Below are 11,894 nucleotides of genomic sequence, written 5' to 3' on the forward strand. Positions count from 1 at the left end.
ACTGTTCACTGAATGTATTTTAAGTTCGCTCAAAATGAAGCATTTTACTACAAAAAAAGTTTAAAACCATTTACTTTCTACGAACTACTCATTAGCCCATCATAGTTAACGATTGTCTTTATCTGTCATTTGGTACAATGGATTCATGATAGCAAATGTTCCAAACCACAATCACAGGATATTACTAATCTACTGCACCAAAATATCCAATTTTGTATGGTCACAATATCTACAGCAGGAATGTGAAACCTCAAAAGTCACTATACATTTATGAAAAGGAGATTTTTCTTGTTCTAAAAACACTCTTAACATTTTCAAGTCTTTGACAGATACCTATGCAAAAACTCATGTCTTTTAGTCCACATTGTGATTTCATTAAGCTGGGTAAGCGAAAACCTCGTTTTGGCTGTTCCAGGGAGGAAACAATGGGTTGTCTCTAAGGAATCCTACGGTCACCTTCGACAAAACATTCTTTTTCACCTGCTAATTTATAAAGAGTGCAGTCCTTTTATAAATTATTGCCAATCAGCTCATATCATAATTTAATGAGACCTTCATTTGTCCAGAACGAATCTTTACAAATCCGTTTCTGTCACGTTTTCATGATTACTTTTACAATAAATTGCACTGAAAGTTGGATGCTTTCAATGTAACTCTAGTGCAACCACTTTTCTATTGGCACAAGATTGGTATAATTCAGTAACTATAGAGAAAAAAGCCATTTCAAGAAAATATTGACTTGCTTTATTTAAAAATGTATTACTCAATTTTAGTTTTTTCGGCCGACGGTCAATTCTTGACATTTTCCTTAAAAAATAAATAAATAAATCTAAGGGACCTATATTCTTAAATATAGTTCTCATCAGTATAGATCTTCTACTGCTGCAAAGGTTAAGTAGTTAAAATATAAATAAATGTAACAAACTGCTGGAAAAACCCGTTGATAAAAAATGGAAAACCCTTGCATAATAGTCTGAAGTTTTCTACTGGTGTCCTGGTTGTTATCAAAGCACTCTGAATTTTTAAAAAATTAGAAGTCCAATCACCGAGCTCGTGCTGAGTAACACCTCATGTATTCTGTCATCCATGGATTGTCTGGACCTGAAGGCTTGGTTCTCCATGTTCTTTCTACTTCTGCTGTGTGTATCCGTCTTTGTGGTAGCTTCCTTTTTTCCACTTGTCTTCTGTTCTTTGCTCTTAATGCAGATTCGTGTATCTGCAGAGACAGTTTAAAAATGGGGAGGGGGGGTTTGTAGAAAATACAGCTTTGAAATCACTTGATGAAAGTCAAGCCCAAACAGTCTTCTAAATACTAATTTGGAATTTTGATATATTTGTGCTTTTCAAACTTGGCAAGTTTAAGATGTGTGGAGTTCAGCTCCCGGAATTCCCCAGCCAGCAATTTCACACATCTTAAAGTTGCCAAGTTTGAAAAATACTGCATTATATAGATTCCTTTTATGAATATTTCAGTAAGAGGTGGCTTATTAAATTCAACTGTTAAATCCTATTTCATAATATTTGCACAAAATATGCAAAGTAGTATCCCTATTCTGCTTTTCGCAACCAATAGATATTCTATGCTAGGATTTCTGTTAATATTTACTGGTATTGCCTAATTGCTTTATTTTTTTATTTATTTTAAACATTTATATAGCCATTTATCTTTCAACCAACTCTGGACAGTTCCCTGTCAAAATAATATGCAATATCATTAAGACCTATCAGCATCATAACTAATAATTTTAGCTACATTATGAGAGGAGCTAAACAGAAAAATAAAAGAACTGTTTATTCCAGAAGTCCAGAAATCATAGCAATAAACATGCTGAATAGATATGTTCCTAAGATAAAGATAAAATTAAAAACTACAGTATTAATAGGTGAACTGTGCCTATAAAGTAGCATTGGACACACAGATATCTGGATAAAAGCACACAAAATTTATGGTTTAATTTGATATAGAATACATATAATATTATGAAATCAGTGCAATACCATTAAAAAAATACTGTGTGCTAGGATACTTGTTTTGGTGCCCTTGCCTTAACAGAGATTAATTTTCACTGGAAACAAAAATAACTCGAGGAAAGACTGGCTTCTGTCTTAATCCAAACATTGCCTTCCTTAATAAAAAAAAAGCAATTAGCACCTTGCACTTGCTGAACAATTCAGCTGTATTATCCATTTTCCTTAAGAAAAACAATGTTGCTTTCACTTAAAAAAAAAAAAACCTTCTAGGAAGAGATCGATGCAGTTTAAAGTGCAATATTTTTGCTGCTGAACCCAGTATTATCTATTTCTATTTTTAAAAATCTGCAGAAAATGCTATATCCCAAAGTACTCAAAAACTTCATCTCATTACTTTGTACATGTTCCAACTACTCTTTTCATACACTAGATTCTACTTGTATTATGTATTACACAGTAAATTATACTAGTTAGTCCCAAAGGTGTTTTTTTCAAAAGGCAACTGGTCTGTCCGATTGCCTTTTGAAAAAGCACCTTTGGGACAACCATGACCTGGATGACTGAGAATCTCCATAAACATACACTAGTTAGTACCTGCAATGCAGATCCAAAACGCAGGGAAAAAGGAGAAAGAGAACCACAACTCAAAAAATTAAAAATTAAATTAAATTTAAAAAAATCTAAATAAAATCCAGGGAAATATTACTATGGCTCAACTCACAGCTCAGAAGCTGAAGGAATTGCCACCATGAGCTAGGCTGAGTTGAAAAAAACTGAAGAGACATCACCAGGGAGGCGGATCTTCAGAAGTTTTCAACTCAGGACATAGAGCTAGAGCATAGAATATCCCAGCCTGGCACCTCCCATTTCTACACTATGGAGAACAATACTTTTATATGGCCAAAACTGGTTCCTAAATTCCCAATCTTATCTAAAACTAGTAACAAATTTGCTGGATTCCCTTTGATCAATATGAAGTGACTTTTCATTAGTGTGGATTTCACTCACCTGCTGATAAATCAAACCAAGAGTTGCAACAGAAAGCCTATGTAACAGGCCTGTTAAAACTGGCGGCCTTCAGGCCTAGATGCGTCACACGACACACCCATCCTGATTCCATAAAGGCAAAAAACGTCATGATATGTCAAGTGACATGATCGAATTTGACACCCATGATATATAAGATATCAGCTAAGTATTAAAAAAATGGTGGGGGGGGCAGTGATTAATTGGGATCTATGTTCACAAATTGTCTCTACATTTTAATCCTTGAAGTTGCAGAACTCTATAGGAGAACAGTTTGCTTCTGAATCCACCCTGAATTTCAGATATTATTATTTGGGTGCTTGGCTTGGCTTTCCCAGATTAGGAATTGAGGAAGGGACTTTCCTACCTTGCATTCAAGTTACAACTCCTTGATAGACTATTTCCATAGTATAGTATTTACTTTTATTTATGATTGGCCCCAGGACCAAAAACATATACGATTCTTGTTTACTAGCTTTTCAAATAGGTATAAACATATGGCATGGGCACTCTATGAAACATTACTCAGATAAGATCCACTGATATTTTAAGGGTGTGCAAAAGATCTTAGTTATGGATAGCTCTGCTTTTATTCAGGCAGTAAGATGTTTTAGTGAATAGGCATGCTTGGATAATCATATTTCAGCTTAATAAGTCAAAATATGAATTTCTTCATATATCTGCTTCTTGGTCTAGGCCAACTACAATCAAGAAGCTCTTCTGTTAACAACGTGTATTGCCCCATTGTTTTCCAAATTAGAAAGCTGTGGTTAATAGCTAAATAACAAAACAATATAATCAACTCACTTCAATTTCATTTTATATTCCTTCTTGTTTCCAAGCTATTAAGTTTTCTAATTTGGATGAACATAAAAAATATTGTTATTAGAAGATGTCCTAGCGGGCAGGCTAACTCATAGGAAAGGAAGAACAGAGACAACAAGCTGCCGTAATTCATTACAGAACCTATGAAGCTGAAATATGGTTGGCTGTTTTGTACAAATACCTTCTTTTCTGTTCATAAATACTGTATGAATGTACTCCTCTGCCACACAGTCTCTCACATCTTCAGAGCAAAAATGCATATCTTTTGATCAGGCCTTACTATAGGTACCACTAATTTTACTTGAGTAGAAATTGCCATTATATCACATGGAGTTTTGGAAATAGGTTCAAGTTCATTTATACTTAATCTTTACTTAACATGCTGTTATTAATTTTAGTTGATTAAGCTAGCATACATACGAGGTTTAATCGCTATATAGTTTTTGTTAGGTTTTTTTTTCTTTCTTTTCTTCACAATGCTCTCAGAAGTACAGTAACATTATTTTGCAAGAACTTACAGCTTCTCAATGGCACTCAAGTTCCTATCAAGGTGGCGTCATCAGCACTTCAATGCTTTGTGCCATTCCTAAACTTGCGCTCATCCTGTCTCATCCTCATCCTGACTGCTGTTTTTTACATATATTTTATGCTGATTTTGATAGGGGCTAAGTCATAATTCTAGCATCGAGAGTTCCTTCCACAGCAGCACTGAAATGGCAGCCAAGAAAACAAAACAAAAACTTTTCATTAAACCAGAATCAACAAGAAACAAGGATTTAGCGTCCCATTTTGTACCACAGTGTTATGATTAACCCAGACATGTTAACATAACAGCCCAAGGAAACAATCAGTTATGTCTTCAGAGTGTCTCCTCTGGGGCAAGACAATGCCTCCCGTATCAAGCACATTAACAGGCTTCCAGATACTGCTTGCAGGCTTCCCATGGGAACTGGCTTGCCACTGGGAGAACTGGAATTAGATAGGTTTGGATATGACCCAGCAAGGCTGTTATTTCCAAACTACCCTGGGGGGAAGCTCTTTTTAAAAGAAATCATAATTTAAAAATAAATACAGATTTAGAGGATGAAAATCATTTGGCTCCCAAAAAGTTGGAGGAGCGCCACCATCAAATCATCCTCTTTAAAAATATATCCTACGCCTTTAAAGGGAAAGCAAGCTTGGCACAGGAAATTCTTGCCCCATAACCAAGGCAATAGTTTTTCAGTCCCCTATACCCAATTTACTACATTGCTATGGGCCATAGAAACAAGGATCTTAATTTCAAGTTGTAGACATTTCAAAAATGGCAGCAATCTTAAACAACAACAAAAATGCAGGCAATCTGATGATAAAAGAACGTCCAGGTCCCTTTTCCGAGATTGGATATTGCAAGCAAACAGGATGCAAGGCCTGCTGGTGGTGGAAAGGAGGTGATCCATTTATTCCCAAAAACAAAGAGGTTTGCTCCTGTGGGCAGCTACAGAGAAAATGGGATATAGTGGAGACTGGTCTTTGGTGTGACTTTTGGGGGGGGGTGGGGGGGGCGATGGTGTGTGCATGTGCTGGTTCTAATCTGACTGTCAAAAGGTCAATTTTATTTGTCTTTTCTGGTGTCTATTGGTTTGCTTTTGTTGTGTAGATGGTGTCTGGGCAGCCTGGTTTAAAGGTGTGGGGAAGTATGACTGAACAGTTTTTTTGTCTGATCAATTACTCTTGTCCAGGTACTTGATTTTGGTGTTTGGTTTTGCTATTCTCAGTTGATAAATTTAGCAGAGGTGCCATTTAGCAATCTACAGTTAAAAAGGTATTTCACATAATTTCTGGTCTCAGTGGATCATGGATTTGGGTTAATGGTTAAGGGATAGCTGAGACCAGTGAGAGAAATAAAGTTAATTTGGAATAAAGTATTTCCTATGATTATTAATTTTATAATAAAAGGATTATTAATCCCTTGATAATTAAAATAAAATTATTTTCACACTGGAATAATGGGCCAGCAAAAAGCTAACATGGGCATTGTTACTCTAGACAAGTGCAAAGGCAGCAAAGAAGTAAGTGAATCTAGGTCAAAAGGACAGGCAAAACCACATCCAAAGATTTTTCCATGTCCCGGTGTGAGTTTCTTTGGACACAGGTGGGCCTGCTCTTATAAATCAGGGGTACAAACTAGCTTCAGACACAGGAACCTCAATATGAGAGGAACAATCCAAAACATAGACCCACATGTCCTAGATATCCTGTCCAATAAGTAACACAATAAAAAAAGTTTTATTTAAAAAAAGTTTACATCTGACTGTGTTCAGCATCCCATGGCACAAAGGCAGGGAAGCAGCAAAATGCTAGTTCATCTTGGACCGCAAATACCCTGCCTAACACAGGGCTAGCATAAAGCCAAGTATTTAGACCAGTGTTTTTCAAACTTGGCACCTTTAATATGGGTGGCCTTCAATTCCCAGAATTCCCCAGCCAGTATCTTCCTAAAACACATACTTCTTTCGCTTACTTCATTTACTGAAGCAGATGCCCGGACGTTGTGTGTCTTCTGACTGCCTGTGTCAGTCTGCTTTTCACCCCAACCATACAAAGCAAATGGGTGCTTTATTCCCAATGTTGTTTCTGTCCTTTGTGGGTTTTTTGCTCCTTTTCTGTCACTTTGCCTGCCGGAGGCACTCTTCTGACTCAAAGGCTGCTTTTGCGGACAACTTGAGCTGTCGATTCCTTTCCCTGCAGTTTTCCTTTCATCTTTCTTGACAATAGCCTTCTCTCCCGATTGTTCTTGAACGTCAACCTCTGGGAAGAAAATGACAAGTGAACGTTGTTTTAGCCTGCCCAAAGTGCACACAATGAATGAATCCCGTCAACTTTTGCAGCCTGACTCTTTTGATTGATTTGGAATTGAAGGAAGCAGTTCCCTCTTTATAGCCATTGCAGACTTAGAATGCAAGGTGGCCCTTTTTAACTCTCTCTTATGCCACATTTGCACCTTAGGAGAAATAGCTGTTTGCATCCTATTCGTTCATTTAATTTCCCTTTCCCAAGGAGACAATAGCAATAGCACTTAGACTTGTATACCTCTTCACAGTGCTTTACAGCCCTCTTGAAGTGGTTTACAACGTCAGCATATTGCCCCCAACAATCTGGGTCCTCATTTTAACAACCTTGGAAGGATGGAAGGCTGAGTCAACCTTGAGCCTGGTGAGATTCGAACTGCCAAATTGCAGGCAGCCGGCAATCAGCAGTACTGCATTCTCACCACTGTGCCACTGTGGCTCTCAATCACTTGGTCATCCCTCCCATTTTCTTTAATTCCCAACAATCCTGTGAGATAGGTTAGTCTGAGAAATATTATTGTCCCAAACCTCATAGTCGAATGGAGAAGTGAACCAGAGTTAGATCCGATTCTAAACCAAACAGTAAAGCTGTAGCAGCAAAGGAAGGACATCCAGAAATGGTCATACAATATTCCAGTACTTTTCCCCAAGCAGGCAGCAGATCAGGAGAGACCACAGATTGTGCTGTGTGAGAAAAAAAAGTGTCTCTTCCATCTCTGCCATTTGGGGCTGTTACAATTGCCAGAAAAATCTGCAAATCCTGCTTATTTTTGGCTGGCATCTAAAAGCTTATGCAACTTTTAAAATGCATGCTACCATGGCAATGACTTACATAAGCAGCAAGCTGTGTTTCAGTTCGAAAATCACCAATCTTATCTGAGAATCTACTGCACTTGTTGAGTATATGTTGTATAAATGTGATTCTTATTATTGAAAGCCTATGGGGAAGGCTACACTTCAGTCATATAATTGGGAGTAACAGAAGGTTACTTAAACAACAGTTTTAACATTAGAAAAATAATAATGGCCATGGTATCAGTCTGACATCAGCAAGATGACTAAGGGTCATCTAAGCCAGTATCATATAATATCATCCTTAAACAATTAGCAACACTATATTGAAAATTTGCCCAGTGATCATTCTGCCTACTATCATTTATAATCATATATGCCATTATCAATTGTACATGTGTCTTCCATTTGTTCTATTTTGCAGTTTCTATGGAAAGAGAACCATATTTCATAATATTAGCATTTCAGAGCCTATTTGTAAAATTGGTTTCTATCTGCCAGCAAAGTAAGTGCTAGTCTCGACAATGTATTTCACAAATGGACCGAAGCTAAACTTTGAGTGGACCTATAGCAATAGCAGTTAGACTTAGACAATTAGACAGTTATACCACTTCATAGTGCTTTACAGCCTCCCCTAAGCGTTTTAGAGAGTCAGGATATTTCCCCCAACAATCTGGGTCCTCATTTTACCGACCTCGGAAGAATGGAAGTCTAAGTAAACCTTGAGCCAGTGACAATCTAACTGCTGGCAGTCAGTAGAATTGGCCTGCAGTACTGCAGTCTAACCACTGAGCCACCACAACTCTTATAGCTAATATAATTCCAAGTGAGCCAGAAAATATACTGTGAGTCATCAAGGGGGTGGGATTTCTGTTAATAAGGCCAATCAAAGACGTGTTTGAGAACAGGGTGAACAATATTTTCGCAGCCGAACAGCACATTGAATTATTTTAGGGGCATGCATGAGACAACATTGGGATTTTTTAGGGTTTTCTCCTCTAGGTTTTGAGAGATTTTAAGCAGACTAAAGGGCTACACTTAAGATGTTTCCCATCTAAAAAGTAGGAAATTGTGCTGTCAATTTTGCAAAGCATGGAAATGGTTTCAGAGACCATGAATTCCCTAGTCAAAGGTAGGCTGTCAGAGTCTGGCTTTGTCAGGAGCCTATGAGGTATGTAAAGAGATAAATACTTGGCTCTTCTGCCAACTTCCTTGATGTTGTTTATCCCTCTATATGAAGGATAGTCATTTGACTGAGTTTCAAAATAGGATACTTATTTTATTACTATTATCTATTTATTCTTTTCATGATACTATGAGGCTGGCTTTGAAGAGTTTCAAATAGCTGTTAGATGTTCTGATGAAACATGATAGATTGAAATATATTTCAAATTAATTGCAGGTGATTGTTTATGAAATATGTGGCTTCACATTATGATGTATAATTCCAACTATGAGTGCACTGATTGCATTTGTTGTAAGCTGCCCTGAGAAGATTCTGTGCTGATGGCATTGTCAAACATGTGAAATAAATGCGAGTTCCATCTTCTTTTAAGATTGATAAATTCTGGAGACTGGAAGTCAACCAAGCTAAGAGTTAGGCACAAGTAAACCTATTGATTTTAGCACTAATTGCTTTCAAAACCTGATCCGCACCCAACTTGGATTCAGAGCAGTCAATCTGTTGGGTTAGTATGATTAGTTTGTGGTTTAGAGAAAGCAACGGGCTTACCTTTTATTTACCTTTAAAGGAAGCTTGTTTTACCACTCAAATAAGGCCATTTGACAAGTGTTTAATCTACAAAGCACAGACCAGTTATGCTGAAGAAAGATCTTTATAAAGTTCAGGAACATGCTGAAATACATAGCAACAAATACAAGGCCAGAACTGTTTACCCACATATTCTCCTTCCACAGAAAGGGTGGAGGGGAGAGGGGAGAGGAGAGGGGTGGGGCGAGAGAAGGGGAGGGAGGGAGAAATAGATCCTAATTAGAGTTGAAGCCCAAACAAAAAAATTAAAGGAGGGAAGGAAATCAAAGTTTAGCAGTTCATCCCTGGGTGATTAGATCTCTAAACCAGCCAGCTGCCATCTTGCAATAAGGTCACCCAAATCATATGGATTAAAAAAGCTTTCCCACACAACCTCGCAGGCCAGAGCAGCCTCCTTCCCACCAGTTGGGTTCCTGCAGGTGGGGTGTGGAAGCAACGTCCTGCGGGAAAAAAAGGCGGGTCCGCCTTCGCCCCGTTCCCTGCCAGATGGCTTCTCTCATTATAGGAGAACTCGGCCATAATCCGCGCTCAGCGGCAAGACACAGACGTCAAAAGAAAGCCGGAAAGGTCGCTGGGTCCTTATGCCTACCGGTTCCCTCCCAACAGCCCTGCACGAAAGAGCGTAAAGCGAATCGCACCGCCTCGCAATTCGGCCGATTAAAAACTCGGCTCCCGCTTCAGAAACGGAGGTCCAGCTCTTCAGGGAAGCCCCTGAAAGCGAGTCTTGGGGCCAACTGGCTTCCCAGCGGCCCCCATTCACAGGCAAACCGACCGCCCGACAGCCTGTCTTCCCGAAGCAAAAAAAGCGGCCTAGCGATCCGCTCAAGGTCATTGCAGAGCCTTGGGGAGCGCTCTCTCACCGCCGCTCATCCTCACCCGAGGGAGCAGAGCTGCTCTGGTACCCGGCACACGAGCGGCTCTCGGGGACGAGGGGTAGCGGCGATGGATGGAGTATTCTCCAGGGGCGAAGGAGGTTGCATCAGGGGCTGCAAAAAAAAAAAAAAATCCGGACAAATTGCGTCCGGAAAGGAAAAGTCGGGGTTGTTTTTATCTCTTTGCCTGCCTATACTGTACATAGAGTACTGCCCTTGTTTTTTAAATCGGTTCGAGCCCCGCCTGTCAGCAGCTCGATTCCACCTGCCCTCGGATCCACCGCTTTGGTTGCCTTAGGCAAATGCAGAATCCCTCGAGGGACCCGGGTCGATTCTGCTGTGGATCGCGGCTTTTGTTGTTGTTGTTTTTTGCTTCTCTTAATAACTGAAGCCCTGGCACAGAGAGAGAGAGAGCCCTGAGCTGCGGAACCCAAAGCTCAACCCCACCGCCTCGACTGTATTGACGCCACTGAGTCACTCCCAACAGACTGTTTACCGGCATCCCACCACCCCGGCTCATCCTTCAATCCCCTGGCATTGGAGCACATACCGGGTCCGCCGGGGGGCTTTGCCAGCTCCGGACTGGAAGCCACATCCTCTCCGGGCGCGCTGATCCTATCGAGATCCAGCTCGCCGCCGGGGACTTCGATTTCCCCTGCAGGATGCGCCGCTTCTTCTTCTGCCTGCCGGACAACTGGAGGGCTGGAAGTGCCCTGGGACGATGGGGAGCTGCCGCTGCTTCCGTTCAGGCTGCTGTCCTGCTCCCAATCGTCCCAAAACCAAGGCCGATGCGCCTGTTCTAAGAGGCGTCGACTCAGGCGGTAGCGCAGTAACTCCTGGTAGCAGGGACCGCACGCCTCCCATTTCGGCTCTTTAAAGCACTTCATGTACTCGCTTTTCACGCACCGCGACGGCACCATCGCGAATCGCCTTTCAATCCAAGCTGCTCCGCGGGATCTCTCCCTCCGATCGGGGAATTGATCACCGCCCCAAAGAAAAAAAAAAACAACACCCCACAAAAAAAAAACACAACACTCCTATTTCATGCTCTTCACCCCACCCTCCCGCTGGAACGTTTAAACACAAACAGCAACGTTCTGTATCCGCCTCCGCTCCCTTTAGCCAATCGACGTACGAGTTGGAGGTTCTGTGCCTACGTCACAAAGCAGGCTTTTAAGCTCTTCGAAAACATCAAAGGCGGTAACACGCTGCTTCTTGGCAGTTTAATGGAGTGGGGTGATGGGGAAGAGGCGGTCTAAATAAATAAAGAGGAAGGTAGCAACAGCAGTTCTCTTCGATTTCGTTCCGGAAACGGAATTTACTCTCTTCGTAATCCCCAGATCTGAACCATTTACCAATGCAGCTGCTACTATAAAAAGTGTCTCTGGTATCTATCGCACGTGATCCAGGCCATCATGCAGTTTAGTTGTTAGGGCCATTTACGCACTACGTAGTGGCTTAAAGCATCACCGTCGTCTTGTTAGCTCCAAAATATTGTCGTTGTACGTGGGTTGTCTAAGGTATATGATTGCATCCAAGCATTATAACAGGTTGGTGCTTAATTCTGATGTTTTTATCTGGGATGCTAATACATCTCCCTCTTCTTCTCTAGTATTCCCCCTCCCCCTGCCCCGCGCTCACTGTAAACAGGCACCCACTGAGCACAACCACAAATCTGGGTGCCACAACAAGTGATGGCAGAGGTGCAGTTTATCTGGGCACCATTTCACCTTTGCACCAGGTTAGCTTTGTACAAATATACACTGCTCAAAAAAATAAAGGGAACCCAAGCAGAAGACATCCGAG

The 11,894-nt window shown here is 40.6% G+C and overlaps 1 protein-coding gene across 2 annotated transcripts; it reads right to left on the bottom strand.

Annotated features, from left to right (window-relative positions):
* Window positions 1–923: 923 nt before the first annotated feature.
* Window positions 924–11,008, bottom strand: CCSAP (centriole, cilia and spindle associated protein). Of its 2 annotated transcripts, XM_070950933.1 has the most exons (3): window positions 10,639–11,008; window positions 6,326–6,612; window positions 924–1,216 (listed from the first exon to the last, which is right to left on the bottom strand). In XM_070950933.1, exons 1-3 carry the CDS (start codon window positions 11,006–11,008, stop codon window positions 1,043–1,045), a joined length of 831 nt encoding a protein of 276 aa, XP_070807034.1. In that variant the 3' UTR covers window positions 924–1,042. The 2 variants fall into 2 exon arrangements, 1 of the variants encoding a protein (XP_070807034.1); XR_011600820.1 differs by lacking the exons at window positions 6,326–6,612; window positions 10,639–11,008 and adding an exon at window positions 4,341–4,524 and having other exon boundaries at window positions 1,135–1,216.
* Between the last annotated feature and the right edge of the window lie 886 nt (window positions 11,009–11,894).

The sequence above is a fragment of the Pituophis catenifer genome, unplaced genomic scaffold (genome assembly GCF_029215685.1).
Source record: "Pituophis catenifer annectens isolate HBS135680 unplaced genomic scaffold, rPitCat1.0.hap2 SCAF_1, whole genome shotgun sequence".
In the NCBI taxonomy this organism is placed as follows: domain Eukaryota; kingdom Metazoa; phylum Chordata; class Lepidosauria; order Squamata; family Colubridae; genus Pituophis; species Pituophis catenifer.

What these genes read in the sequence shown, in the direction of transcription:
- CCSAP (XM_070950933.1), bottom strand. Translation starts at nt 11,008, where the DNA reads ATGGTGCCGTCGCGGTGCGTGAAAAGCGAGTACATGAAGTGCTTTAAA. An exon ending in AAAGCCCCCCGGCGGACCCG is followed by an intron (nt 6,613 to 10,638) that starts GTATGTGCTCCA and finishes TTTTCTTCCCAG; the next exon opens with AGGTTGACGTTCAAGAACAA. An exon ending in CATCTGCTTCAGTAAATGAA is followed by an intron (nt 1,217 to 6,325) that starts GTAAGCGAAAGA and finishes CTGTCTCTGCAG; the next exon opens with ATACACGAATCTGCATTAAG.